This window comes from Coenobita brevimanus, chromosome 2 (genome assembly GCF_032717465.1).
Source record: "Coenobita brevimanus isolate Jiangsu-jjx chromosome 2, ASM3271746v2, whole genome shotgun sequence".
NCBI lineage: Eukaryota > Metazoa > Arthropoda > Malacostraca > Decapoda > Coenobitidae > Coenobita > Coenobita brevimanus.
The window spans coordinates 22,376,931-22,392,531 of NC_136955.1; the positions used below are offsets into that span (position 1 = coordinate 22,376,931).

At 40.1% G+C, this 15,601-nt stretch overlaps 1 protein-coding gene across 1 annotated transcript in view; it reads right to left on the reverse strand.

Annotated features, from left to right (window-relative positions):
* The window catches only part of LOC145391835 (zwei Ig domain protein zig-8-like), a 161,156-nt gene that overhangs the window by 23,232 nt on the left and 122,323 nt on the right, over positions 1-15,601 (reverse strand). Inside the window, exons 3-4 of the mRNA XM_080266326.1 lie at positions 8,909-8,961; positions 2,291-2,464 (exon numbers count right to left, since the gene is read on the reverse strand). Coding sequence (XP_080122452.1) covers positions 2,291-2,464; positions 8,909-8,961 — 227 coding nt within the window. The remainder of the gene's footprint in view (positions 1-2,290; positions 2,465-8,908; positions 8,962-15,601) is intronic.

Here is a 15,601-nt window from a genome sequence, read left to right on the forward strand (position 1 = left end):
TTGGCATGTTATTTTCCTCATGTTTGTTTCAACCGATTTAATTAAAACTTTCACAGCATACAACACACACACAGCTCAGCCTGGTGGAAAAAAAATCATGGTAACTGGTGTTGAAACAACTACAGGAATGTAAGTTTAATGTGGCAAAAGTTTCATGGCTAATTTTTCAAGCAACGATAGTCTGCTATTTTTCATGATAATTGCATGCTCGAAGCGGCAGTGTGATCACAGCACAACATTAATGTATTTAATGATATTTTTATTATACTTGGAATGACTAGAGTTTTGTGATTTATATCAAGTATTTGGGGGATTTACTGAGCTTAATGAAATTTGAAAAGGTTTATATTTGGAAGAGGCGGTGGCTGAATCGGTAGAGAGGCGGCCTGCAGTCCGAATGGACCCAGGATCGAATCCCGGCTTGGGCAGGGAACAGTTTAAGGATTTGAATTTCCTAAAAGCAGACTTTCCTGATCTACCAGATGACCCTCCAACATGTCGTAGAAATACCCCCGCTAATACCAATACACCAGTCCTGTATGAGACAGCCCTAGCATGTATTCAATATGGACGGTGGGTGTTAGCGCCGAAGTGGTGACATGTGGAGGTGTATGAGGACTACTGGGCCTTGGGATAGGTCACTGCCACCGAGATGTAGGCCCTGAAGCCTTTGCCCAGAGTCGGACAAATAAAAAAAAAAAAAAAAAAACAGCTTTGAATGAAATGTAAATGATAATAATAATAATATTAATAACAATAATGATAATGATAATGATAATGATAATAATAACAGTAATAATAATAGCAATAATAGACGCATGATCAAAAAAACAAACTTGAAAGAATTCTAGTCACTGGTGTTTGGTATCGCAGCCATTATATAACCATTGCATAATTTGGTACCAAAGACAAATAAAAGCATAACAGAGTCTTAAAAAAAAAAAAAAAAAAAAAAACTTACATTTTAAAAGGCAAGTTCCATTCATATCTGTTCAAGGAGAAAAAAACAAAATCTTAAAGGCAACTTAAGTGAGCAAAATCATGGCATTTCCCAAAGTTTGCTTCTAACAGATAAATACGGGAAATGTATCCACTTGTATTTACAATTCATATGAAAAGAATGGCAGTGAAATAGCGTTGGACAGTGCGACATGGAGGCGATTTGTTTGTGGCCACTCCGTAAGCCTTACGGAATTGAGGAGTCTGGCAATAGATAGATAGATAGATGAAAAGAATAGAAAAATAAGCAGGTTGACGGCACGTTCGAATCAAACCGGTCTCATATCGCTACTGCAATTGGAATTAGAACAAGTGTTTTTTGAGATCTTTGTATTATCGTCTCGTGGTTCTGTAGTTGTTTTTTAATCATTTCCAGCTCGACTTTATATACTGTTTTGTACTATAAAATAATAAAGCAACCATAACGAAAAACAAAATCTTAAAATGCGTCACATGAATACTTATATAATTGCTTTGCTTTCATGCGATGGAACTGAGCAACTCCCACAACTTGAAAACTTAGTCATTGGTGTATGGAATTCGGTGAGCTATAGTTATGAAGAAGTGACGACACTCCTTAACTGCCAGTCAAAATTGCCTTCCAGTCTGACAACACTTGGCCATCAACTAAGCTGAAAGGGGGTAGGGATTACTAGTCCCTTATGAGTAAATGCACTGTAGCAATTTTCAGGTTAATCAGTTCAGAGGTTTGGGCTTGAGGTAATGATATCAAGCGTCGGTTAGAAGAACAATCAACACGTAGAAGGAAGGGAATAAACAAAGCATTTCCTTGTAGGGAAATGTAGGAACGAGGGCTAGAATTAACTAGATCATAGGCCAGATGAAATTTCCCTGATCAGACTATTGAAATATTAACCCCAAAACTGAAGTATCTTCCTAACTACTCGCACTAGAGAACTGAAAACAAAACCAGATGATATCTGTAATAAACATGTCATTGCCAATATATCCGAAAAGGCAGTTAAGAACGTCCTCCACGCTATCCCCACCTCCCTGCTGTTACGGTTGGTGTTGATCTGTGACCTTTAAGTTGATTCCAACAGAGCACTGATTCTTACCATGCGGTTTGAACTGGGCAACTGAAGCACTGACAAGACGATTTCAGCAAGATAATATTGAGTTGATGAATAAAGACCAATTTAATAGTAACAAGATGACTGAAAACAGATCAGTGTTAGACTAACCAATCATTTACAGAGGTCAGCCGATTTTGGTACTAACCTGATGATTACGTAAACCAGATGCTTTATTTATTTATTTTTCTACTTACCACACGATTCCCAAGGTGTTTGACGAGGCAGTGAAGAAAAGCAGTTCTGCCAGCAGCTGCCACCACCCTGTTGCTGCTGCTGTTGTCGAATTGTGGCCTCAGGAGGGGTTGGTCCCACCTTGGCGCCGGTCGGGAGGGGGGTGCTCGCTCCAGACGGTTATTGCCGCTTGTGCTCTGTGGGGTTGGAGGGAGAAAGTATATATAAAGAATCTGAACCCTATTAAATCCGGTGACGCATTTTGTTTGTTTACCCTTTTTAGCTCGTGGAAGGTGCAGGAGAGGGACGCCTTCAGGCAGTGGCACCAATTAAAGTGGGTGGTGAAGGTACTCGATTACTCAAACGTCCCTCACCTTCTTTATCTCCCAAAGGAGTATAATGGACTACTGGAAAAGGACAACTTCAGCCTGCAGTTGACCAGGGTCACGTCCACATGGGCCTGGAGCTCAACGACAACAGCTCCAGATTCGTACGTTCCATTTGTATATATTTCTGCCTGAGAGGTTATGAGTATTCTCTTTCAAACAGAATATAGTCTTTTAGAAGTAACTCTAATAAAATAAACGAGACAAAATATAATGCAAGGCAAAAAACTTATTCTTGACTATATGATAATCAAATCTCCACACTAGTAAAGTGCTCTGGTTATACTGTATATTTTTTGTTTGATGTTTTTTTTTTCTCACTTTGGTATACCCACTAATCTGACTATGAAATATTTCGTAGCTGTGCTAATGAAGACCAAAACTGAAACACCCGCTCTCACGCACGCATCAACACGTTCACCATGGCAGCATCTTAATTTCATGGTTTTTATCTTAGTACTATACAGATCAGGAGAGACTTCTTGAAAAGAGGGGATTAGAATATAGCATTCCTTAACATCTACTTTTACGGTTCTCTCTTAAGCTTAATAATTTTGCCTGATAGCGGTAAGTGTATATGTAAGGGATGTACTCAACCTTTCGGGGCTATGCTCAAGAAATTGAATGTGGTACTCTCTCTCTCTCTCTCTCTCTCTCTCTCTCTCGCCCATATTTATTAAAACTGAAAACTCGGAGGTGAAAATGAACCCCTAATTCTTCACTACCATTCTTGGAACACCTGTGACTTTTAAATGTGCTCAGCCTGTATCCCACTTTAGAGTGTAGTCACGAACCATACAGAAATTTCAGATCTATCGTCACATGCTTATAATATATCCTTAGAAAAAGTGAGCTTGTACAAATCAATTTGTTCTTATTTCATACTCTAAAAGCAGCTATGCCTTTCTTTGTGTGTGTGTGTGTGTGTGTGTGTGTGTGTGTGTGTGTGTGTGTGTGTGTGTGAGGCAACTTGCAACTCATCTTACCAGCGGAGCTTGGTGGGTGGACAGGTTGGGTCACGAGGTGGGATAGTGGGTGGATGAATGGGTGAGATGGTACAGATTGGGTAAGCAGGATGGGTGTGCAGGGTAGATGGCTGGATGGGTGTGAATGATGAATGGAGCGGAGTGAGTAAATAGGCACGATGGAGTGAATGGGTACGTGATTGGGGTAGGGTTACTCAGGGTGTAGGCAGGCAGAGTGCAGTGACTGGATATGTGGATGGACAAGCAGGGTGCCTGGAAGAGATTGGTGCGCAGGGTGGGTGGGGCGACAGAGTAGATGTAGTGGGTAGAGTGGGTGGGGTGGATGGGCGACTGGGATAGGCAGAGCATAGTGGGTGGGTGGGTGAGTTAGTGGGGTGGGTAGGTGGGCTAGGGTGGGTGGGTGGATGGGATTTATGGGTTGGTAGGTGTCAAAGGACAAGACAGAAAGATGGCCTTGCTACACGAGGTGAGCGGCTATGTATGTGGGTTTGTGACTGGGTGGAAAGGTGGGTGGACAGGGGAAATTAGGCTTAATGTGGAATAGGTCCATGACGTAAATAGGCCCATAGGTGGATAAGGTACGTGTGGCAAAACAGGTTCATGAGGGGATACGTCCTTTGGAGAAATTAACCCAAGTGGAAACATAGCCCAGCAGGTAACAAAGGGCCATAGCAGAAAGAGGTCCATGGAAGAAAAAATCAGTATTAGTCATTAGCGTTTCCACTTGGGGAGAAAATAGGCCCATGGGGAAGAATAAGTTAATGGTGAAAATAAATTTATGGAAGAAGATTGTTCCATGGCCAGAAAAAGTGGCCATGGGGGAAAAATAGGTCGACTGTATGGAAAAAGTAGGTCACTGGAAGGATAGAAGTTCCAAAGAAAGATATATCCAGAGGAAACAGGTCAACGGAGGAAATCTGTCCAACGCGGAAAACAGATTCAGATGAAGAGAAAAAGATCCATGGGAGAAAGCAAGTTCATGGAGGAAGGAAACTGATCCACGCATGAAAATTGGATCATGCGAAAAATATGACCAAGGGGGAAAGTAAAGTCATGGAAAAAGAGGGTCAAGGGGGAAAATAACTCCATGAAGGGAAATGGGTCCATGAGATGAGATCAGGTCCATGGGAAAAACAGATGTGGGTGGAGGGGGGAGGGACTGACCCATAGAGGATGTTGCTGGAGAAGGGCTCATGTTCTTATTACCTCCGCCAAGAAGGTTATGCTTTTGCCGGCTTTGGTTTGTTTGTCTATTTTTCTGTTTGTCTGTTAGCAGGATTACTCAAAAAGTTATGAACGGATTTTGCTGAACTTTTTTTTTTTTTTTTTTTTTTTTTTTTGAGGGCTAGGGTATTGTCCAAGGAAAAATCCATTATATTTTGGTGGTGATCCGGATCATCATCCAGATCCAGGAATTTTTTGAAAGGTTCTTTAGCATTGCGGGATTGTGGCACTTTCAACATATTTGCCTCTAACTCGGTAAATATTGCCTGCATTGCTTGCACCTCCGTATTGGCGGAGGTTTGTAATCTCGGATTCCTCTTGCTCTGATAATGTGACCCTGTGTACTTAAATAATCTCTGTGGTAAATTTCCAGTGACTAAAACTGACAACAATATCTGGCAGCAGACCAGTGTCATTAATGTCGGATGCTGTAGATTCATCGGACTACTATCCAAAGATCCATGAAAAGAAAATAATGTAAAGAAATAGGACAGAACACCTGTGGTAGGACTCCATATTATATTTACAAATCATAATAGATAGATAGATAAATAGATAGATAGAAGCAGGGAGTCAGATGATGAGAGGTGTTGTGTCTGCGAGAATCGAGCAGTGCTAAACATGCTTACACACTCTGACGCGAGGAATGCTTGATAGGCACACGACAGCGTCTAGTGGCCATATACACACATACACACATGCTCACACACAGGCTGCGAGAACTTTCCATCCACAAGGAACACACGTGACACACCCCTGCTACACCAGAATTTAGGAAAGAGAGCTCAGAGGGAGATTAGTCACAGAACAGGCAAGACAGAAGGGGACAAGCGATCCTAGAGACAGGTCACGGGAGAAGGGCTTGGCAATTAGAGAGAGAGAGACAGATAGCGAGACAGGGATGTAGCTACCCGGGACTTATACTTTGTTCCGTGTGAGAGACTTGTTAATATTCCCAAGACAAATGTCATTGATGACATTTGGTAGCAGCGAACGTATACGAACCTCGTCTACGAATCAACATTAAATTCCTACAAAATATCAAGATTGAAAACAAGAATATCTCTCTCTCAACCAACAACACAACCAGCTCCTGACGCTTCTCTCCAACCAGCCCCCTCCGTCTCCCAGATCATCATGCTGATGCAGAGGTCAAGAGATCACACGACGCCTTGATACGATCTTGCAATCAGTGAACTACAACCATCTACAATCAACTACAATTAACAACTCTACGTCGTCTGTATAATCTTCTACACGCACCTACAAGTAGCGGCAGTCTTCATCCCACAACGAGTAAATCACTAGAGAAAAGGACCGAGAAAACATCGACATAGAAAAACGGAACAAACAAACGAAGAGTGAGACACGACTCATAACTCATCTTACTCACTCATCTTCACTCAAGTTACTCATCGCTACTCATTCACTCACCACAGCTACCAGTGTGGGAAGTCGACGTCATCATGCGTGCTTGCTGAACAGACGCCACGTCAGTCAACACACCACCTGCACCACCAGTCACACCATTCCCACCGCGGTAAAAATTAGTGAGTTACATAGTTACCTCATTTATACAATACACAGTGATAGACAGTAAGCTTCTGCACAAACATATAAAACGTGCTGTATAGTTACAGCTTAAATACACATACTTACTTCAGTTATCTGCATAACTCAAACACTAAATAATCACCAACGATAAATATTCTACACTGTATATATTCATTCATTTATTATAACATTTATTTGCCACCAACGAGTGTTACCATTTATACCTACATAAAATACGTGTTTCATACATACAACTATACATTATTACATCTACAAAGTGATAAAGAAAATATACCATCACAGTTACTCAGTGAGCGATTAAAAGAACTGTATTAAACATTTATTAATTAAAGCTACCTAGTGGAAACAGATAAATTAACTTACAAGAAAAAAAAAAATGGCCAACACAAATGCCCTTAGCAAGAGTGAACATCAACACAATCGTGAAGACAATGATTTCCACACAGTGCTGACACACATATTACTCACGATAGGTACAGGTGAACAATTGGTCAGTGTGTATAGTTAATACTGTATATAGTGTATATATTTTTTATATAAAATAACAAAATATGGGACTATATAATATCATTTTCGGTAATCTCTGTGCAATATAAACTAAACTTTAAAAAAGTATCCCAAGGAAATTAGCCAGTAATTATGCAACCATGAAAAACATGGAAAAAGCGCACACAAGCGAAAAAAACAAATTATAGAAAATCAATACATACAAAAAAAAAAGAAAAAAAAAGAAAGAAAGAAAAGTAAAACAGAAAAAAGAGAAATAGAGTAAGATCACATAACAAACAAATGAAAATAAGTGTAAGTGTTACTACATATGTCAAAATACCACATAAACTACAAACAAAAAAGCAAATTGTTGTCTCCACAAACAAGTGGCACGACACATCATCACTATCATCGACCGCAGCATATGTTAGGACTGCAATTATTACAATTATGTAACTCCATATTATAATTATGTAACGACAAACGGTTGCATTATGTTACACTTATTACAATTATGTAACTACAAACGATATGTAACAATTATGTAACGACAAACGATTGCATTATGTTACACTTATTACAATTATGTAACTACAAACGATATGTAACAATTATGTAACGACAAACGATTGCATTATGTTACACTTATTACAATTATGTAACTACAAACAATATGTACCATTTATGTAACAGTTACATTAACAAGACGTAACTTTTATGTAACTTAAGTACAATTATGTAACTACAAACAATATGTACCATTATGTAACAGTTGCATTAACAAGATGTAACTTTATGTAACTTTAACTACAATTATAAGGCCAAGACACTTATAACAGTTGCATTAACAAAATGTAATTACAATTATAAGGCCAACACAATTATGCATTAACACAATATAAGTCATACAATTATAGCACAATTCTGTATTACCAGTATCATCATACAAGTTAGGTGAAATATTAGACATTACTAAAGTGATAACTCAAATATGTAATGTATAACCTAGCAGTATTACCATTGCACAATTATATGCGTACGTCTGTTGTACATGCACGTCATACAAAGTGTTATACAACAACCATTGCATTTATTCAAATATGTATACAACTTGTTTAAAATGTAATATTACTAAATAATCACTATTTACTATGAATAATATATGTATACAATATTCATACAATTATGTTACTTTACAATATTGTATATTTCACTTAATTACCTTGTAAGTTCATTGTAATGTATATGTAGTTTGTATTAATATATTAGAACTATTAACTGTCGATGGTACGCCATTTTTGCGCGGCCGAGCAATGTGGTAGGACTCCATATTATATTTACAAATCATAATAGATAGATAGATAAATAGATAGATAGAAGCAGGGAGTCAGATGATGAGAGGTGTTGTGTCTGCGAGAATCGAGCAGTGCTAAACATGCTTACACACTCTGACACGAGGAATGCTTGATAGGCACACGACAGCGTCTAGTGGCCATATACACACATACACACATGCTCACACACAGGCTGCGAGAACTTTCCATCCACAAGGAACACACGTGACACACCCCTGCTACACCAGAATTTAGGAAAGAGAGCTCAGAGGGAGATTAGCCACAGAACAGGCAAGACAGAAGGGGACAAGCGATCCTAGAGACAGGTCACGGGAGAAGGGCTTGGCAATTAGAGAGAGAGAGACAGATAGCGAGACAGGGAGGTAGCTACCCGGGACTTATACTTTGTTCCGTGTGAGAGACTTGTTAATATTTCCAAGGCAAATAAAAATAGTCCCATACTATTCTTTACCTCTCCTGTCACTACATGACAAATGGGGAAGCTACTACAAGATATAAAAGCCGCTCGACCACAAGTCTAAAATATATATATAACTCAACTACAACTCAAGCACAAAGAACCACAAAGTATTTTATGACACAAAGTCATTTATGACACACCTGTTATCGAGTGGACTCGTACTTACCTGATTTCCACTGATACCCAGGCCTCCACTGCTGCCGCTTACTGCCTTCGGCACTGTGGGGAGAAAAGAACGAAACATGAGAACAATGACTGCTGAACAAAATGGTGTGAAAAGAAGGGCACAAATAGCTGACTTATACTATCGTTACTCATCCCTACCAGGTATATAAGATCGACGTATGCTTACTTTCTCCTTGTTCTTTGCCCTGTTCTGATACGTGAAAACGTTGATGTAAATAGTCGCCGTACCCATACTGACCTACATACAAAGCTCATTTTCCTGGTGTGCATTACAAATCAACTTCCCCCTGACCCATCATCAACCCATTAAGTTTTATCCGGGCGCACGCGCGCACGTACGCGCGCGCACACACACACACACACACACACACACACACACACACACACACACACACACACACACCACACACACCACACACACCACACACACACACACACACACACACACACACACACACACACACACACACACACACACACACACACACACACACACACACACTCTCTCTCTCTCCACGTAGTGAACTCATAAAAACCTTCAGGTTACACCTTCCTACTGCGACACCGCTCTTCATACAGTTCCACTCGCATCTTCACAGGAGGAACTCATCCTATCTTGCTCTACTGCCCACTAATACACTAATGTTCCAGCATCACAGTCAAAGGGTTATATAGTCACCTTTTCTTCGAACACTTAGTCATTCTGTTTTACTTCGTTCCCTTATCATTGTTATGCAGTAATTCTCTTTCACTTCTTTTCCCCTCTTTCACTTCTTTTCTCCCTCACTGTCATTCAACTTACTTTTTTTTTTTTTACTTCAATCTACTACTCTCCACACTATTTACATCTCTTTTGTCACATTTTTCTCTCTACATGTAAGTTGCTTAGCCCTTTAGTTTGTTTTTGCCCCACACTGCCTCTATTCATTCCTCCTTTCCTTTTACGTCTCTCTCTCTCTCTCTCTCTCTCTCTCTCTCACACACACACACACACACACACACACACACACACACACACACACATTCCCCAGGCAGGCTTTTCATTTTCTCTCTCATGTTTCTGCCTTTCATCATCCCTGTTTTCTCATGCCGGTTGAACTCTCAGATAAAGTTTGTTTGCCCTTAGACCTTGTTCACTCATCCGAGTCAATAGGGACCTGGATTTTCATTCGATTGTTGTGCGACGTATTTTTGGGGAAACCTGAAACTTAAGATAATTACTCTCTCTCTTAAGTACTCTCGCACAGTGGGTAGGAATGGATAAGTTTTTTCATTTTTTTTTTTTTTGTCGTCTTCGTCACCATCATGATCATCACTGTCGTCATCATCAATCATCATCGTCGTTGTCACTATCGTTATCTTCATTATCATTATCATTATTATCGTCTTCGTTGTCATCGTTATCATCATCATCGTCATTATCATCATAATCTTCTTCTCCCTCATTAATGACAGCAAAACTTCTGTTCCTATGATATTATGTCCTATTCTTATTCTCTTCATCTCACCCTCACCACGTCACCTCCCCCTTCCCCCACCTGTCTCTCTCTCTCATCATCATCATCATCATCCTGCCCTTTATCTCATTCCTTAGCAATGAATGCATATATTAACTGATACACCACCGCTAGGCGCTAGTCTTCTTGAGCATAGTATATTCCCCCATTGTGTGCGCTATGTTCAGCGTTGTGTGTGTGTGTGTGTGTGTGTGTGTGTGTGTGTGTGTGTGTGTGTGTGTGTGTGTGTGTGTGTGTGTGTGTGTGTGTGTGTGTGTGTGTGTGTGTGTGTGTGTGTGTGTGTGTGACCCCTATATGTATACGTGTAAGCAATGCCTTCCGGAATAAGTTTTTCGGTATAACTTTAGAAGTAACCAACGTTACCAATTTTCATTATATTACGTCCCTGAACTATTCTAACTAAGACTTACCCTTTAAGCCTAGTTTCAGTTGGGGGAGCAAATTTTGTAGGGATAGTCATATAGTGACTTAGGTTAGGCTGTCGCTCAGTAACGGATGAATGTTGCGCCATATTGGCTGGTGCAGGCGTGTGCATTTGGTCTATGTCAGGCTCTAGATCAGGCCTAGGTTAGGTTAGGTTAGGTTAGGTTAGGTTAGTTTGGGTTAGTTTAATGCAAAATAGTGTATTTTTAATTAATCTTGATCTTGATTTTGGGGGATAAACCCACTTTTGGAAATCTTACTCAAAATTCCAAAAGGGGGATTTTCCCCCAAAAATGAGGGTCAAAACTAATTAAAGCACAGTATTTTGCATTGGAAACCATAAAAAAAATAATAAAAGAAAACGTTGGTTACTTCTAAAAATTTACCAGTTTTTCAAAGATTAGGCTATATCAGTTAGGCTCGATTTTTGAAATGTTTATCAAGTATAGGCTAGTTACTGAAGTCCTTATGGGTGAATTATGAGGCAGACCATTTTCGTCATACAGTGTAATATCATCAGTAAGTATTTCACCATTGCGACTGACTCTTAGATCCATACTGATATGCAGCGACAATTATTACCTGAAACTATGGAAATTATAACCTTCTGAGTTTTGGCACCTTGGAATACCGTGTAGGCCTATTTACAGAGAGATCGGTCCAATACGCTTGCCTGTCTTCCGTGCTATCTGGAAGGGCCACTCTGCTGGTATAAGGCGCAGATATTTTGCATGCTTTACGAAATTACCTCTGAACCATGCTGTCAGTGTGCGTAAAAAGAAGACAGTAGAAGTACTGATTGCGTTATGGAAACAAACTGACACAGGGTAGATATTGGAAAAGCTACATGAGCCATCCCTAGACCATACTCGTGCAAGAAATCGGGTGTGTAGTATATGGACTGCGCTGTACTGTACATATGATAAAGAAAAATGCAGTGTTTGTAGTATTATATTGTGTTTTATTATTAGTATAGTTTGTTCTTTTAAACTACACTCTATTGCACCTGTAAAATATCTTCCAGATCAGGGGCTTTCAATATAGGGTTCGTAAATCCTCATCGTCACACAAGAGGGTTACCAGGGGGTACTTTGAGGGTTGTTGAAAAATTAGTGTAAAATATACAAATTCTTACAATATCATTCATGAAATAGTAATGAAAACTGAGAACCTAGTTTCCATAAATCATGCATGTCATTCGCATTCACATGCAATAATTTTTATCTTGATTATACTGTGCTTCTTCTGACACAGTGTTGTAATGAAATGTTCCTTATAATTTACTTGAAAAAGTAATTACCATTTCAGTAATTTTACAACAGCTACTGTGTTGCCATTATATACTGGATTAGAGTCAATGGAGTGCTGTTATATCATTCAGTGCCTCAGTCGTGGGAGTACATGTCGATGATATCTCAGAGGGTACGTGATTGGTAAGATAAAGTCCTGGGACTTCTTTTCTAGATATTTCAGTCTCACAAGGTATCGTTTCCACCTGCATTACTGCACGAATGAATGATCTACGATCTAGGGCAGCAGTTCCCAAACAGGGGGCCATGGCCCCAGGGAAGGGAGGGTCATAGTGAATTTTCGAGGTCTGGAGTCACAAAATATAGATTTTCGCCATCAATTTCCTAAAGAAGCACATCAAGGAATCTTGTTTCCGTTCTCATGCATGGCATATCAAATGTCCATGATGAATCCAGGAACTATGAAGAGATTTATTTGCCAAGGACACATGCGAAAGAGAAGTCTGACAAAGTTTTGGATTAGAACAGAAAGCTACCTTCTTATCTTGAAAGTGGGTGTTTGGATGTTTCTGGCATTGAAGTCTTCCTGTTTCTGCAACGCAGAGTATGTTCTGTTCTTAATCATCAAACCGAAACGCATAATTAGTTCCATGCGATAGATGACCACTTTTGTGCTCTAGTTATGACTCAACCACTGATATCCAACTTAGTGGTAAAAATCTAATTACAGCTGTACCGCTGAGTTTTCAGTAAACCTTTAAAGTATTTACGTGCTTGAGCTTCGTCTCTACTTCTAATTACCCGAGATGCTACAATTTTATTATCCAACATACTCATTCGAGCGACGTTGCTATCTTGCTTCTTCATATGACATATGGAGAGGGCTACGGATGTTACGGTATTTTGCCTAGGGTTCACAAAGAACAAATTTGGAACCACTTGTATCGTTGTCATATTCATAATTATCTGGGATTTTTTTTTTTTTAAGTACTGCAGATATTGTGCTATTAACCCACTCCAGTCCGGTGACGTGTTTTTTGTATATTCGTGCAACCTCCAGACAATTTTCTTCAGATTAGGCGAGACTTTTCGTACTAGAGAGGTTAGACTAAGATTCATTGAACTCCCTCTCTACAAGTCATCCCTCCATAAGCAGAAAAAATAATCATCATTTGATGGAAGCGAGAATAAAACAGAAAATATGTCGTTGGACTGAACAGGTTACAGTTAAACCTAGACAGGACCTAAAAGTCTGTTTAGTCTGTTTATGCCTGTCTTCTCTACTGCTCACGTTTCTCTTCCCCCTCCCATCGTTCTTCTTCCTCCTCCCTCCACACTATTCTCTCCCTACTCCTACCACTTCTCTTCCTCCTTCTCGTCCTCCCTCCTTCCTTATTCCAATCTCCGTATTGTCTCCCTCCTCCTCTTTCATCCCCCTCTATCCTTCATCCCATAATCCCTTCCTGTCCTACTTTTCACTCCCCATCATTTCTCTCACGTCCTCCTTCCATCTTCCCTCCTTCCTTCCTTCCCTTGCCTTCAGTCTTTATCATCCACACTTCCTGCTTCATCCCTCCTTTATCTCATCTCTTTCTCTTCTCTTCTTTCTCCCTTTCCTCACACTCCTTCTCTCCCTCTGTCTCTCTCCTTTCTGTCTGTCCCTCGCTTCCCATCTTCACAATCCACTCTCCCTCCTTCATTCAACCAGTGTCTCATCTCTTCTCTTCTTTCTGTCTTCTCACTCTTTTCCTCCATCTCTTCATAACCTGTTTAGTCTTCGTCCTCGTCTTCTTCCATCCTCCATCGTCGTCGTCTTCTTCCTCCTGTTTTTTCCTCCTCTCTTTCCTCCTCCTCTACCTCCTTCTCTCCCTCTTCTTCCTCTTCCTATTCCTTCTCCTCCTTCCTCCTCTTCTTCTTCTTCATCATCATCATCATCATCATCATCATCATCATCATCATCATCATCATCATCATCATCATCATCATCATCATCATCATCATCATCATCATCATCATCATCATCGTTGTCTTCTTCTATTTCTCTTCTTAACACAATCAGGTTAAATTTATATATTTCTTTTACAATAGCAGGGGCCAGCCTACTATTACAATTGTATTCGAGTTACCAACGGACACCAAGACTTGGTACAAACTAGAACTCCTAAAATGCCCCTAGCAATCTTCTCTGTGTCTAACAAGATTCTAGGCGATGTCACCTGGTCATACCTCTGTTTTAGATACATTTGGGGCCCTTTGTAGGCCCCTTCAGGCCCTACTTAAGAGTCCTGTGCCAGTCAGTCCGGTGCCTGTCAGCCAAACCACCCCTATATCAATAATACTATGTGAATAATTAGTGTGTGTGTGTGTGTGTGTGTGTGTGTGTGTGTGTGTGTGTGTGTGTGTGTGTGTGTGTGTGTGTGTGTGTGTGTGTGTGTGTGTGTGTGTGTGTGTGTGTGTGTGTGTGTGTGTGTGTGTGTGTGTGTGTGTGTGTCATGGGGGGATGTGAAATTATGAATTAATAATGCTGGATGTTACTTGAAAACAGAGACAAGGAATTAACTTGTGAAAATCTATCAGTAAGTTTTACTTTATGCCAGCTTACTTCGCCGATTCTCTAAGGACGAGAATTTATAAACTTTCTCAACAGTACACAGCAGAGACTAATTACTCAAGCGTGCTGTTTGTTAGTACTGTTAGCCTCTTGAGAAAGTGACTCCACCCCTGACAATCAATAACTAATGCTAATAATAATAAACAGGTTCTTGCTGATGCTTAACTCCTGGCTGGCACAACGGATTTAAATTTGATACGAAAGAACTGGCCTAAGTACCAGTTAAGGATAATGTAAAAGGTTTGTGCAAGCTAGAAGCAGCAACTAAAATAAGCTTAAAGTGGAGAAATAAAATACGAGTTTAATTACATCAAGCTCAAAGAAAAGAACTGTAAATTTATTGATTACAGTGAAATAAATTTACGTTATATGAATCTCGAAAATGAATTCAAAATAACAAGGAGAATACACTCACTCATTCAAAAGCTAAACACACTTAAGCCTAGAAAAACAAACAGAATTACTGGTCAGTGGAGGGGAGCCGAACGAGTAGTCTGGGCGCCTGTGATGAACATCAAAATGCTGCTATTCGCTAAGCCTGCTTCGCCAATTCACCAAGTGGAGATTCAGGAACTAGCTGTACAATGGAGGCGCTGCTCTACGCTAGGCACAAACGGTCCTACACTCGCGGCGACTCAAAGCTGACTAAATTCAAATGGAAAAAAGAGGTAGGGGCTGGCCGTGTTTGCCGGAAGTAGAGCGTGGCCTAACTTCAATGGACAACGGAAAGAAAGTGAATGATATACGCTCACAATAAAATTACTCAGTGAAAGCACTAATGTCATGGGTAAGAATGGTCACTCGTGAAACAGCGACAAATGTTCTGAAAACCATCCCGATAGAGTGAATACGAGGACAGTTGAACTGAGTGA